The following is a 15,875-nucleotide window of genomic DNA, read 5'->3' as shown; positions in this document are numbered from 1 at the left end:
TGTATTACAAATGTTGCTGTTCATACTACAGTTATTGGCATGCAACAGTAAGTTTTAATAACGTCATCCTGAAAACATAGCCAACACTATTGATTGCATGGGTCATCGGTGATTTTCATGCGTGCATATGTTATTTTTTATTGGCACGCTAGGACAGGCCCATTGACTCGCGCTACCCTGGCCACTCCGGAGCCCTGAAGCTAATAACTAACTAATTAACTGCACGGAATTTGTCGAAATCAACCCCACCTTTCAATTAAACCCCCGCTAACTCGAAGATTAAGAATATGTCAAAAATTCTGAACTTCCCTTTTAAGTGTTTGCTAGTGTTCTTAGGTAGCTTTTGTATCAATGTACCCCCAATAAGTATCGAAAATCGAAAAAATCGGGTTGCAGTAGAAATGGCCCGATTTTAACCAAATTTGAAACTCATAGAGAGTGACATCGGTATTGTTTCTCGGAAGTTCTGTCACAATGCAGGGGCCAAGGAGGACCCAAATGCAGGGAAACAAAGGCAGGGAGGCAATTGAGGGTGGCGGTGATCTCAAAATTGTTTTAATAATGAACAAAAGTCCAAAAAAGCAAAGTACAGACCAAACTCAAGAAGAACAAAAGATTGGCGAGCAAAACTTACTTACAGTAAATGGTAACGAGGGCTTGGACAGAGCTACAGACACTAGGATAGACACTTGGATTGACAATGACCCAACAAGAAGTGAACACAAACTAGGAGCTTAAGTACACAGACAAAGGGTAACGAAGGTGGGTGGTACAAGAGGCAGCGGATTGGTCAAGACAAAATGAGCAGGCAACAACATATGGAATCAGTGGGTAATCACGTAGACAAGAAACACTAGGGCAAAATCCTAACAAAACTCAGCACAAGGCATGACAGACCCCCCCCCCCCCCCCCAAGAGGCGGATCCCAGACATTCCAAATGAAAGCAAAAACCCCAGAAGGGTGGGTGGAAGGGGGCCTAGAGGAGGGAACCTAGAACCCAACAGGTGTGTCAGGGGGGCGTCCTGGACGCCAGACATGGGGCAACCGAATGGGTCAATCAGGCGGGCGTCCGAGGCACTAGACGTGGGGCGACTGAACGTGTCGATTGGGCGGGCGTCCAGGATGAGGTCGTGGCAAGAGACGAGGTCGTGGCAGGAGACGAGGTTGTGGCAGGAGACGAGGTCGTGGCAGGAGACGTGGTCCGGACAGGAGACGTGGTCGGCTGGCGCAGTGGTCCGTGCTGCCCAGCCGTGGCAGGAGACCTGTCGACGTGGGCGCGACGTCGTCAAGGTGATGAGCCGGACTAGCAACGACGTCGTCAAGGCAATGAGAGGGACTAGCAGCGACATGGTCGTGGTGAAGAGCTGGAACATGAGCCGCAGCGGAGTCGTCTGCCAGCGTGGGCATGGAATCATCTGGCGGCGTGGGCGCGAATTCGTCTGGCGGCGCGGGCATGGAGTCGTCTGGCGGCACAGGCACTTGACTGCATGGGGCTGGCGCGGGTACTTGACTGCGTGGGGCTGGCGCGGGTACTTGACTGCGTGGGGCTGGTACAGGCACTTGAAGCCGAGGAGGCGGTGCGGGCACTTGAGGCCGAGGAGGCGGCGTGGGCACTTGAGGCCAAGGAGGCGGCGTGGGCACTTGAGGCCAAGGAAGCGGTGCGGGAACTTGAGGCCGAGGAGGCGGCGCTGTCACTTGGGGCGGAGAAGGCGGCGCGGTAACTTTCAGGCTGAGGAGGCGGCGCGGGAACTTGAAGCCGTGGAGCAGTGACGGGCCTAATGCCGTCGGCGTGGGCGAGCACGCCGTGGTTTCCGAACTGTGTTCTCTGTTAGACTAGGTAGCACGTTACGTGGTGAAATCGAAGGAGGGGTGTAGGAAATGCGGGCCTTACCTGGGTGTCCCCGGAGGCCAGTACAAGGAGATCCAGTATGGATGGCCAACTGGGAATCCAGGTAAGGGTCCGGGAAAAAAGGCTGGGAAGGGGACATGGACTGTGGGGGACGAGACAAAAACTGAGAGGGTGAAAAAATACAATCAAAATCTGGGTTGGAATCGGAGTCGGAGTTAACTAAATCGGGGCCAGCTTCACAATCGGAAAAATCAGAATCAAGAAAACGATAACGAGGGGGTGCTTGTAGGGAGACTTCTCCAGTGTGAGGGACATGCCCCCCAGTGCTCCTATGACCACGGGCACGACTGTTGCATTCACGTTCCAGGCTCTCTCCAGCTCTTCCTTGAGCCCTTGATATTTCTCAAGTTTCACTTGTTCCTTTTTCCCTAATCTTGCTAACACTGAGGATCACAGTGGCTATCCTCTGCTGCGTATCCATGATCACAATGTCCGGTTGGTTGGCCACGATTCTCTTTTCAGTCTGTATCTGGAAGTCCCACAGGATCTTATCTCATGTTCCACCACCTTGGTGGGTGTTAGATATAAATGTCTATATACAGTATAGATATTCTTTCTAACTAACACAGTGAATACTATATTGACAATGAGCCAATGAGGATTTGTTTGTGGGTCGAAGTTCATTGTGAATGTGAATCAATGGGGAGTTTTTTTTTGTTGCTCCAAAAGGTTCAAAGTGTACTTCTTGTGTGCAATTTTGCCAAAATATTTTTCAAGAGCAGCGAGAATAGCTAGTAGTTGTACTAGAGGTTTGTATATATATTTACAGTATATTAAATATTACCATGTTATTTTTAAGTGGTAGTTGTGTTCTATTATCATGGCGTGAGCATTGTGAGTGTTTATCAGTCTAAGTGCACTCAGTGAGTCCTCTACTGCGCCGCCTATTTTAGGACATCAAGCAGGAATCGCGGCCTGAGGTTGTATTGGTTTCAGTCTTATTCACGTCGCGGAAAAAGGCTCTTTGTGTTTGCTGCGTGTGTGTTCCACTGACCGGAGGAAGGCAGTCATGTGTTTGTTTGAAGAGAAGAAGAATAGAAAGCAACACTGATGCACCATTCTCACTCAAACAAAATGACGTGAATAAACAAATTGTGAAAATGTAGGACTTTTTGCTAAGTAGCTGATTGTGAGTGAAATTCATGCTTCTATATTGACCCATATTGTACTTCCTTCCTTTACAATTATTTTCCTTACTTCCTCTCTCTTGTCTCCTTGCCTCTGGCTCCATCATCCTCACCCTCATTACCCCTTTTCCTTTCTCTTGAACCTCTAGTGTAGCTCTGTAATAGAAAGACCGGAATCACTGTGGTAACCTGGGAGAGAAAAGTGCTGGGGTTCTTGGCTCGGTCACAGCAGGAGAGAGAGAACGGGCAAGAGAGAAAGGAGGAGAAGCGCTCGTGTAGTGCATGCTTCAAACAGACGGCGTGTGTGACTTGTAAAGGAGCGAAGGGGAGCTCTTTAGGGTATAGTTTTCCAGTATTAAACAAATTTAGGGTGGATTACTCAGGTGAGTCTGAATTATTGGATGTAGCTATTTTTTTGGTGTAGTTTTCTTCAGTTTATTCTCACAAAATACTGTTTTTGAGGGCTTTTTGTGTATGCACAGACCCTGGCAGATGCTGCCTCTATTTAGTTTGTGCTCTAGGAATACATGGGTTGCTTGGTAATGACCTTGTGAAGACAGGCGTGACACAGAGGATCACTTACCTGATGTGTGTGCTCAAACGTACACACGCAAACACAATTTGCCGCCTTAAAAATACATCTACTCGTTTAACCTGATTGACACTGTATGCTAATAGTCGTGCATCTAAATGATGGCTGCTATACAAAGGGCTTTGTTTTGACATAGTGGTGTCTGTGTGTCTGTTTGATCAGCGTGCGGGAGATGATGCATAGCATAAGATACGTACGTCCCAGGCTTGTCAGGATCCGAAACATGTTGCATGTGCGTCTGTTGTGATTGCTGTCATTCGTTTGAGGCAACAATATTATGGAAATTAGGGCTGTACAGTACATATTGCCAAAACGACATAAAACTTTTATATTGACATTTTACATGTCTATTGTCATTATCGCTTTAGAGATGTTCTTGCAATGCATACAAGCAGAGGGCGCTCAATTTGCGCTGACTTGCTACATTGATGGAATTCCATTTGCCAGTTGAGGAATTGGCTTCTTTTGCTAACCATACTTGAGTAATGCATGCAATACAATCGAAAATAGAAACACACAATCCACACAGAACACAGACAACACTATTCTTTCAAATATCAATATTAATTCATTCATATTTACGTACCTGTCCACCCAAGGCCGTTGGCAATCTTGCAAATAGTGACATATGCCCTTACAAATTGGTGGCTAATCTTACAACGTTGTATATAGCGTCCAATACGAAAAAAAAACAAAACTCAATTTTTAAAATAATATGAATTTATTGGTAATATTGAAACATAACCTGATGCAATCAAAGAACAATCAATATATTCAGCTACGTCATGATTACTGAAAATTTAACAGTGACTTTTGTTATAATTGTATGTAGCACTTTTGGCAATTTCTATCATGTCTTTATGGCTGCACTTCAGCTTGCAATTCAGTTTGACTTGAAGGTAGTTCGTTAGTTTGTCCAACCATAAATTAAAAAGGTCAATTGATGAAATTAACTTATCGATGCAATCTTTGAGTCAGGGAACATTTCTTTTGCTGATTCTGAGAAGTGATCAGCAATAGTTGCAGGCAAATAGAATAAAATCTCTGCTTTCGTCACTTTTCATTCTGCAGACTTCATCTTTATGACCAGTGTTGTTAATCTTACCTTTAAAAAGTAATTAATTACAGTTGCAATTTACTTCTCCCAAAAAGTAAGTGAGTTAGTAACTCAGTTACCTGAATGTAAGAGGGTTACTGGTGTTACCTTTCATGTTTTTTTCCCCCATTTTTTTCAGAAAAAAAACAAAAACAAAAAACATAGTAACCTTTGCTATGTTTGGAAGTCATTTAATGTTGTGAATCAACCTTTAAAGTTGTTAAAATTGCTCCCGTTTTTGCTCCCTTCTGTCTACTTTCGACATGTGAAAGTTTTAAAACTGTTTCATCATTTTAAGATAGATTCGAGTCAAGATTTTGCTGATTTAGGAGTATTTTAGATAAAAAGCTACTTAGGCTCCCTAGGAAGGTTCACTATAACAGAGCCTTTCTGAGAAGTCTGCTGCTTTAAAATGGGGCTGTTTACCAACGCTACCGTCTGTCATTTCGCATGTAGTTCTAATTGCATGTGATATCTAGGCGTAGATTGAAGGCTGTCTGCTACAGTCAGGAAATATTGGAGCCACCACCTAGCCTAGCATCGCGTTTGCTACAGCGCCACAACAAACACTCTTCTCTCTCTGTGTCTCTGACTTTTCTCGCGTCATTCAACTAACGTAGTAACGCATAGTAACGCACATTGTCTCGTTGCCGAAACGGTGACAAAATCCGAACAGAGAAAAAAAACCCGTAATGCACGAAAAACGTATAGATTTTGAATGTACGGCGTACACATTCAAAAATCAGTGTTCACTTCTACAAATTACGCCGAAACCGTACAACTTGACAGGTATGTATTTATCACATCATGCTAACTTAGTAAACAGGAGCCTGAAAGATAAAACCCCTGCGCAATATTCCCTTTAGTTTTTCATGTGTCTGAGCAGACACACAAGTGCCCTGAGCACACTGCGGACCATTGTGAGCAACATCATATGTGAACGCTGTGGCCTCACACCAGTATCACGCCTGTTCAGAACCTTGAACCATAGCAAGTTACATGGCTTATTAAAAGGATGAAATTACAGCGGCAATTTTCATTAATTTACTTGATATGATTGATTTGGCCTTTTAAAATGTAAAAGACAAAAAATCCTGTTGTTCATGAGATGTATAGTTCAGTGCCCTCCATAATTGTTGGATTTATAATAATTATGTGTTTTTTCGCTTCTAATATTTTTTTTCTAAATAATATGGGACCTTAATGAGAAAAAAAGAGAAAAATCCAACCTTCAATACAAGTACATTTATTCAGTGGGGGAAAAAATCCCACATAAAGAAATAATTATTTGATATCAAATAATGTGTGTCACAATTATTAGCACCCCTGGTGTTAATACTTTGTACTACCCCCTTTTGCCAACAAAACAGCACCCAATCTTCTCCTATAATGTTTCACAAGATGGGAAAAGACAGAAAGAGGGATCTTCAGCCATTCCTCTTTGCAGAATCTCTCTAAATCATCCAGAGACATGGGTCCTCTCCTCTGTACTCTCCTCTTCAGCTCACCCCACAGATTTCCAATGGGGTTGAGGTCTGGGCACTGAGATGGCCATGGGAGGAGCTTGATTTTGTGTCTGGTGAACCATTTCTGTGTAGATTTGGCCATATGTTTAGGGTCATTGTCTTGCTGAAAGACCCAGTGATGACCCATCTTCAGCTTTCGAGCAGAGGGCAACAGATTTTGAGTTAAAATGTCCTGGTATTTCAAAGCATTCATGATGCCATGCACCCTAACAAGGTTCCCAGGGCCTTTGGAAGCGAAACAGCCCCACAGCATCGCTGACCCACCCCCATACTTCACAGTGGGTATGAGGTGCTTTTCAGCATGCGCATCTTTCGTGGCACGCTAGACCTACTTTGAGTGTTTGTTGCCAAAAAGCTCAATCTTGGTCTCATCTGACCAAAGCACACGGTCCTAGTTAAAGCCCCAATACCGCTTGGCGAACTCCAGACGTTTGCGTTTATGATTGTGAGTGAGGAAAGGTTTTCTCTGTGCATGCCTCCCAAACAGCTTGTTGCCGTGTAGACAGCTCCTCCCATGGCCATCTCAGTCCCCAGACCTCAACCCCATTGAAAACCTGTGGGGTGAGCTGAAGAGGAGAGTACAGAGGAGAGGACCCAGGTCTCTGGATGATTTAGAGAGATTCTGCAAAGAGGAATGGCTGAAGATCCCTCTTTCTGTCTTTTCCCATCTTGTGAAACATTATAGGAGAAGATTAGGTGCTGTTCTGTTGGCAAAAGGGGGTAGTACAAAGTATTAACACCAGGGGTGCTAATAATTGTGACACACATTATTTGATGTCAAACAATTATTTCTTTTTGTGGGATTTTTTCCCCCACTGAATAAATGCACTTGTATTGAAGGTTGGATTTTTCTCTTTTTTTCCATTAAGGTCCCATATTATTTAGAAAAAAAAATTATTAGAATCTAAAAAACACATAATTATTATAAATCTAATAATTATGGAGGGCACTGTATGTTATATGTGTGTCCTGCTTTAAGTATAGGAAGAGTCCTGCGTTGGCCTGGGTAAGGTCCAATTGTGGCATGGGTGAGTTAATAAATAAAACATAATAAACAACCACAATGGGTATATGAAACTCCCACATTAAAATGTTCAGACAATAAGGACACTCTAGATTCCTATTCTGTGTCTAAGCAGCTATACAGGACAGGTAAAAAAAAAAAAAAAAAAAACTGAAAAAATATCACTCAGTTTAACAGCTTGTTCTTCTATTTGCACATACTCCAACAGCCATTCCATCTTAAAAGAACCGCATTTCTTTTTTTTTTTACTTTGGCTTGATGAGTGTGGTATCACTGCCCATTCCTTTTGCCATGATATGGAGTTAGCATTTGCGTCTCTTAACTTCGCTGCACTTCCAGGGCACAAATGTGAAGGGCACATATGCACTGTCAATGCTATGATTGGCTGCGTAGCATAAGTGAACTGGATTTTATTGGCTAGACACCAGTTCCTCATTGAGTTAAGCTGCAAAATGGTACAGAGAACTATTTTGTTGGTCTAATTATCTACATTATATCAGTTCTAATATTAGATATTATTTAACACTGTAGCGCTAGCAAAAATTGGCAGCTGAATGTTGCTTCTGTAAATCAGCACAGGAGGCTATATCTCTTGTCACCCTTTACTTTTCTTCGTTCGCACACAGGTCAAGCCTATCACAACTATAGTAATGGTATAGTAATCCACCAATGGGACCGTCGTGGTACCGTATCGAAGGCACCAATAGGAGCGTTGCATTGCTGTATCGAATGCACCAATGGGTGTGTCACACGGACACATCACTGTGGTGCTGACAGTAGTCCTAGTTACGCTACAATACGTTCTGTCGAATTTTATTTGTGTGCTGCATAGACTTTCTTGTGCGATAAGTATGTGCAAGCAGTGCGTGATTGCGCATGCGCGCAGGTTAAAGGGAACACATACCTGTCAACCCGAGGCCGTTGGCAATCTTACAAATAGTGACGTATGCCCTTACAAATTGGTGACTAATTTTACAATGTTCTATACAGCGTGCAATATGAAACTAAAATAAAACTCAATTTTTAAAATAGTTTGAATTTATTGGTAATATTGTAACATATAACCTGGTGCAATCAAAGAACAATCAATATTTTCAGCTACATCATGACTACTAAAATTTAACCGTGACTTTTATTATAATTGTATGTAGCACTTTTGGCAATTTCTATTATGTCTTGATGGCTGCACTTCATGGCACTTCAGCTCGCAATTCAGTTTGACTTGAAGGTAGTTCATTAGTGTGTCCAATTATAAGTTAAAAAGGTCAATTTATAAAATTAACTTCGCGATGTAATCTTTGAGTGATCTCTTTTGCTAATTCTAAGAAGTGATCAGCAATAGTTGCGGGCAAATTGCGTCCGGCAACAAATTGGCAGAATGAAATCTCCGCTTTCGTCACTTTTCATTCTGCAGACTTCATTTTTATGACCAGTCTTGTTAATCTTACTTTTAAAAGTTACAAATTAGTAACTTAATTAGTTACAAATTACTTCTCCCAAAAAGTAATGGAATTAGTAACTCAGTTAACTGAAGGTAAGAGTAATTAGTTACTTGGCAAAGTAACTGGTGTCACCTTTCATGGGTTTTTTTTTCATTAAAAAACAAAAACAAAAACAAAAAAAAACATAGTAACCTTTGCTATGTTTAGAAATCGTTTAATGTTGTGAATCAACTGTTAAAGTTGTTAAAATTGCTACTGTTTTGCATCAGTTCTCTTCTGTCTACTTTTGACATTTTAAAGTTTTAGAACTGTTTCATCATTTAAAGATAGATTCAAGTCAAGATTTTGCTGATTTAGGTGTATTTTAGATGAAAAGTTACTTAAGTTCGCTAGGAAGGTTCACTACAACAGAGCCTTTCTGAGAAGTCTACTGTTTCAAAATGGCGGCTGTTTATTAACGCTGCCGTCTGTAATTTTGCAAGTAGTTCTATAAGCATTTGATAGCTAGGCGTAGATTGTAGGCTGTCGGCTACAGTTAGGAAATATTGGAGCCACCTAGCCTAGCATCGCGTTTGCTACAGTGTCACAACACTCTTCTCTCTCAGTGTCTCTGACTTCTCTCGCGTCATTCAAACAACGTAGTAACGCATTGTAACACGCATTGTCTCATTGCCGAAACTTTGACAAAATCCGAACGGAGAAAAAAAAACCTACTGCACGAAAAACGTACAGATTTTGAACGTATGGCGTACACATTTAAAAATCAGTGCTCACTTGTACAAATTACGCCGAAACCATACAATTTGACAGATATGGGAACATTGGTAATGAGTATTAGTAGATAATTAAATATCTTTACATTTATCATTATGGCAGGTCAGTTTAATGTCAATTCAGATGCCAAGTGAGTGTAGGATATGCTGTCACGATTGTTGGATAATTTATGACCAAATAATTAAACATATATTATATTGTAATAAAATGGCCCGAATCATGTCAGGGGATTTTTTTCCATATCGAACTGCACCAATGGATATACAAGTGTTCAATCTGGTACGTTTCTTCAAATAAGTAATTTGGCGTTCTTACATTTTATGTAGAAGCATCGTCAGAGCCTTGCTGGACTGTTGGCCCCCCCTTATGGAGCAATGGAGAGCGGCTCTAACAATGACAGTGAGTAAACAGACTAATTTACTTATTACACTGATTTTGTTCTGTATGTGCTCACTTATTGGACTTATAGTTATGTGGTGCCTTGAGATGCAAATATCAGACATATCTTAAATCTTCTGTTTCCAATTAAATAAAAGGAAATGCCATGATGATTAACCACTACCAGTCTTGCTGAAACAACAACAAAAATTCTGGAGAAAAAAAAAAAAAAAAAAAAAAAAAAAAAGGAAGGATGCTTTCACCCTTTCAGTGCTATTGACATGACTGACGAACAATCATTTGGGTCCTTTCATCTTTTTGTTGTGAATTTAGGTGAGTTTGCCACTCTTAGATGTCCAATCTCATTTGAACTGGGTGGGTTGGCAGCAAATAAACTTTTTCTTTCATTCATTCATTGGCTGCAGCCCTCCCAGTTTTAATTGGTTGGCACTAGCACTGTCAATGGTAGCCAAAGAGTTCATATTGTACTGGACAAATAGACTATACTGTAGTTGTTCTTTGCAGAGGATGATGAATATATACATGCTGTTGTTTTAAATACGCAGCATTTATTTATATTTTTCTCTTTTATTTCTTTGTGAATGGCAGCAACTTACCACCGACCGTGACAGACGTCCAATGCATTTTACCAAATGCTTTGGACGTCTATTACTGTCAAGTCACCACTACAGTCCATTAACATGTAACTTTATTGAATTGCTATTAAGTGTTCACGAATTGTGTTGATCTATTTAGGACTTGCCGACAAAGACAACTTGAACTCCGACTCTGCCAACAAAACTCATAATAAGGTAAGCATTGCCATTTTACAGAAATGATTTTCTCTTCCAGGGCTGATTTAGCTTACAAAATTGTTTGTGTCAAAACAACTATGAATAAAGATTTGACTTGGTGGGAAAAAATATCTAAATCGGGTCATTTTTAATCACAATATCGATATGCCACTATGTAATACTGTACATTTTTAATTATTTGTTGAAAAATTACTGTATACAGCAATTATGACAGCTTTCCCCCCCACTTACTTTATTTTTGAATTGAAATTAAACTGACATGCTACAAATCTCAAACTTACACTACCGTTCCAAAAGTTTGGGGTCGCTTTGACGGCTACACTAATATGCCTATTACCCGGATTAGTTGTTAGACGGATAACGTAGGCGGGTAACATTACCCGCCGCCTAATATTGACTAATATCTTCGTAGAACAATTGGATACTAAGGAAGTGACATCATGCAATCACCACTTTTAGTATGGCATGACAGCATCGTAAGCAATGAAGGCGGACGATCACGACGTGGCATTTCTGCTCCTCTTTTCTTTTCCATATTTTTCTTGAACCTTCAAACTACATCGCAATAATATCAATACAGTGCTCATTTGTGGTCCTCCCATCACATATGATGCAGAGATTAGCTTTTTTTTTACAGAGCTCATCTCCCAAGTTGTCTCCAATCAGCCAGCTGCGGGGCTGGCCCCTCCCAACTCAATGCCGACCGAACATAAGTATATAAACATAAAATTAAACCCTGAAAGGTGACCTGCGTGGTACCCCCAGTCAAAGAGGCGATCAGGTTTTTTTCCATGACATTCCTGCCTGTCAAAACTGTCGCCGCTTCCAGGATCGCCACTGTTATTCACAAGCACTCCTGGTTGCGGCTTCCAGGAAATATACGCAGCGTCACACCATATACTTCTATTTGTTATTTTCCAAGTGGTGAGAGCGCAACTAAGCATCGATTGTAACATCCCAAGTAATCACAACTTGGCGACTGCTCGTAAAAGCCGAGCGTGCTCTCCCTTCACTCTCGCTCCTGCGTGTTCAATTGCGTTCACAAAAAAACAATGATCACAAAATAATGAGTCTAGAAGGTGTAGTAATTTCTAAATTTGCCACCGGTGAGTGATGAGTTTCCGGTTCAGAGGTAAGCCGTGCGGGCGTTGACATAACATATGAGGCTGCTCCTTTCTACGCATGCAAAGTTTGCGCAAATGCAGGCGTACCTTGCAGAAGCGGGGAGGACTTAAATGCACCTTAAACATAAGTGTGGACAGGTATTAAAATAGTCGCCAAAATACCGTGAAAAAAATCTGTCCTAGTGTAGACGTAGCCTAATACTTGTGATGAACAGTTTTGACTTTTAAGACTGCTGTTTCTTAATTTAGCATAATATCATTAACTTATTGACTGCCATTGATGGCACTAGACGTCCAATCCATTTCGACTGGGAACAGTCGTTTATTTGTCCTAACCAGTCAAAATGGAATGGACGTTTAGCACCGTTAATGGCACTAAAAGAAGAGCATTCACAATCAGTTCTCCCAGCTTAAATGAACTGGATGTCAACGCATGTGTTGCTATTTTCAATTGTCTTGCATGCATAACTCACATACTGTTGGCAGGATGAACAGATTAGCTAAAAAAAAATGCTAATCCCATCAATGTAGCAAATGTAGCTATCTGCTGGCCAATATGTGCATTGCAGCAACAAATGGTGATGAGACAATATGTAAAATCTCGACAGAAAGTTTTATATCGTTTTGGCAATATCCAGTATATCATTATCTGTACAGCACTACCTTCATGTTTATGAATGAACAAGGATGCCAGAATTGTGTTTGTGTGTGCGTGTGCTCTCTCAGTGGAAATGAATGATGACTCATCCTTTGCAGTTATGTTAATAGTAACTAATTCATGCACATGGAAGAAAGATCTTATCGGCCCAATTAGTGCGCCTTCCTTTGTTGTTTTGAAATCTGTTGGTGTCAGAGTAGTCCTTTTAGATACAGGTGTGAACTGCACCTTTTTCATGCATTTATTTTGTATAGCATTGATCAACAGGGAAATTAATAAACTATGCAATGTTGTAAGATCTGAATGCGGAAAAAGCTGGAAAAACTTGAAACACAATAGAAAGAAAATACAGTGATCCCGTGCTGTAAAGCGCTTCGCACTTCGCGCCTCAGTCCATTGCGGATTTTTTCCACTTAAAAAAACAAAACAAAACAAAACAAAACAAAACTGTATTTTACTTAAAAATGTTAAGATACATGCATGTTTACATGTACAAATCATTGTTTTCTCATATACTGTATATATATATATATATATAAGCTTTAATTGTCTTTTTATTTATACTTTGAGAAAAAAGGGAAAAACATGTCTTATATGTATCTCTTTCTTATGCTGTTGTATCTGAATAAATACATTGGTCACACCCTCAAAATTTTTTGAAAATGTAAATAGGTTCTGCTTTTACTTCGGGGACTTTTGATATTCAAGGGGGCGGGATGTCTCCAATAACAGCGAAAAATGAGAGCTCACGGTAGTTAGGATTTTTCATAGTCATTTGCGGTTATTGACGGTGACAGATGTCCAATCATGTAGCGTCCAATCGTCCTTCTGCTGTGATATGAAACGTGTTTGCTACTAGTAGACGTCCAATCGTGGGAGAGTCTGTAGCTAATGAACGAATGAAAAAAAATCATGAAAAGATAAATAAAAGTAAATATAAAAAATTTACTTTAAAAACTATTTTTAAAAAATAATATATAAAAATTATAAGGAGGAATGTGTAAATAAATTTCTCGTTTTTAGTAATGTTTTATGGTTAGAAAATATTTAATTACTTTTCAAATATGATTTTCCAATTTTTAATTATATTTTTCAATTCAATTCTCTATATACATGTATTTATTATTATTTTCATAATCTTTTATCTCACCAATGTTTTTGATGAATATTTGTTAAATGTCAATTTAGGCACCATAGGATTAATGGCATTTCCATTCATTTCTGTTGAGAAAATGAGTATTTTATTTGGAGTTATCTCATATTTATTTTTGATCAATGTGTATAACATAACTATAATAAAATACATTGGATTGGACAGATAATGCCATGAATGGCAGTGAATGAGTTAATGATATTGTCATATTTTCTTCAAAACGAGTATACAGTATATGACATAAATTAATGATGATACAAAGAAACTATCCACGCTGACTACATGTCATTCTAGTTTTGAATCTGAATTTTGTTGAATTTCAGTGCGACGTCTTTGACTTTGTCTCTCTTTGTCTGCCGTTGTGGAGATTCCCACAGAAAAGCTCCAACGAGCTGGCAAGGTTCTGCGCAACGCCATACTGTCCCGAGCCCCTCACATGATCCGAGACAGGAAATACCACCTCAAGACATACAGGTGAGTAGATTGCAAACATACCTTGTTGGACGCTCATGCCGTGTCGTCATATTTTGCAGACAATGCTGCGTCGGCACCGAACTGGTGGACTGGCTCGTGCTCCAGAGCGCTTGCGTTCTCACCCGTTCCCATGCGGTTGGCATGTGGCAAGCGCTGCTAGAAGATCAGGTGCTGAATCACGGTAAACGACTTTTTTATTTATCTTTACTCATTCGCCCAAAACAGATTACAGTATGAAACAAATTGTTTTTGATTGTGTTTTTACTTGATCGTGTTGATTTGTATCATCCCAAATGAAATTAATTTATTAGTTAAGGATATATGATGCCTGCTGATAATATCAGCCAATAAAAGCATTTTAAAATTATATTGGATAATATCGACATCGGTTTTGGGCCAATATGTATGTTACCTTCAAAGTGAATTCAGAAGCCTTCTGCCTTTGTACAAGGGCTGGTCACAGTTTAGCACAACAGTTATGCTTATTGTCCATTAGATGGCTTCAAACTAAGATGCTTGGGATTTGTTTTTTATATCAGCCTGTCCCTCCTGAGCCGAGTGTTTCCGTTTCCGGTCTGTTTCCCTATTTAAATTGTAAGGCTAGTGTTTTCAAGCAATACACATAGGTTGTCTGTGTCAGTGATTGGAAAATCTCGGATAGAAAATGGAAAGCCATCCATTATCTACCGCTTGATCCTATGTGGGTACACAATTCATTCGGGTTGCACAAACCGCTCGGTGGCCTGCGCTGGACAGTGACGTTCAGTTATCCTCGCTATATTATTGGCCGAAGAGTCGAAATGCTTACCCAGAGCCGTGCTCTCCTGTCAAATGCCTGTTTAAAAGTGTACCAGTTGTTCTTGAGAGTCGTAGTAAAGCGTTAGCTTAAAAGTGCCCATTTAAAAATGCCTATGTAAAGCGATTGATGATATCACACACAGAGATGATTATTAACTCATTTGCTCCCAAAAACGTCTAAATACGTTCTATTTTTAATTGTTTCAGTGTCCCAAAGACGTATTTATACATCTTTTACGGTTCTTTTTCACAAGAGACATCTCTAGGTTTTGATGTAACTTAGCTCCAAAGCACAATGCCGAAAATCCATTTTAAAGCAATAAAACTGGCCACTGGAGGGCAGTAGCGTATTTTGTAAGACCCGCAACCCGATTCAACGGAACAAATGGCCAGGCCGCACGGCCGGGGTGGGGGCGGGAGACGACCGAATGATGGACGACCAGGACGCCTGGCACGGGAAGTCCGAGCAGGACGACCGGGACCACCAGTGCAGCGGATGATGCCGTTGAGTCGTGCTGCTCGCCGAGCAGAGCCCGTGCCGCCATGCTCGGCCGCTCGCATCCCCCGCTACCCTCCAGTGTCCCGCGACTCAGCCGGAAACGCGCACGACCAAACCAGATCCCCCCCCCCAGAAACACAACATGCCCCACACTAGTTCACCAGGCGAACTCCGCCATGAGGCAGTGGTCACCACAAAAGAAAGACAAAAAAAAAAATCCATCTTATACATTATATACTCTTAAAATATTAGAATGATCAGGCCATTGTGGTTGAACACCGTGTAGCACACATCTTTAATCTCACTACTTTGCACTGCGCCGCACACATCATACATAAACTTATATTCCCCGCAGACCCAGACATGACATGTCAAACAAGAATGTGCTTCCCAGGGCGAACCAATCGATCTAGGATGACATAGATCATCCGATCAATATATTACAGCGATGAGGGAAGTGTTTACCCCGGCTGTCGCAGCCACAA

General features: G+C 40.9%; 1 protein-coding gene across 2 annotated transcripts in view; it reads left to right on the top strand.

Moving 5' to 3' along the window:
- Positions 1-15,875, top strand: part of LOC130930496 (rap guanine nucleotide exchange factor 4-like) — an 89,523-nt gene that overhangs the window by 50,049 nt on the left and 23,599 nt on the right. The window contains exons 1-5 of one of the 2 annotated variants that reach the window (XM_057858479.1): positions 1,452-3,420; positions 9,818-9,890; positions 10,626-10,681; positions 13,987-14,093; positions 14,153-14,274. In XM_057858479.1, coding sequence (XP_057714462.1) covers positions 9,866-9,890; positions 10,626-10,681; positions 13,987-14,093; positions 14,153-14,274 — 310 coding nt within the window. In that variant the 5' untranslated portion in view covers positions 1,452-3,420; positions 9,818-9,865. Of the gene's footprint in view, positions 1-1,451; positions 3,421-9,817; positions 9,891-10,625; positions 10,682-13,986; positions 14,094-14,152; positions 14,275-15,875 lie in introns of those variants that run through there. The other variant, XM_057858478.1, reaches the window with a different exon arrangement.

This window comes from Corythoichthys intestinalis, chromosome 14, assembly GCF_030265065.1.
Source record: "Corythoichthys intestinalis isolate RoL2023-P3 chromosome 14, ASM3026506v1, whole genome shotgun sequence".
Taxonomy (NCBI): Eukaryota; Metazoa; Chordata; class Actinopteri; order Syngnathiformes; family Syngnathidae; genus Corythoichthys; species Corythoichthys intestinalis.
This window is presented reverse-complemented; position numbering and strand designations above follow the sequence as displayed.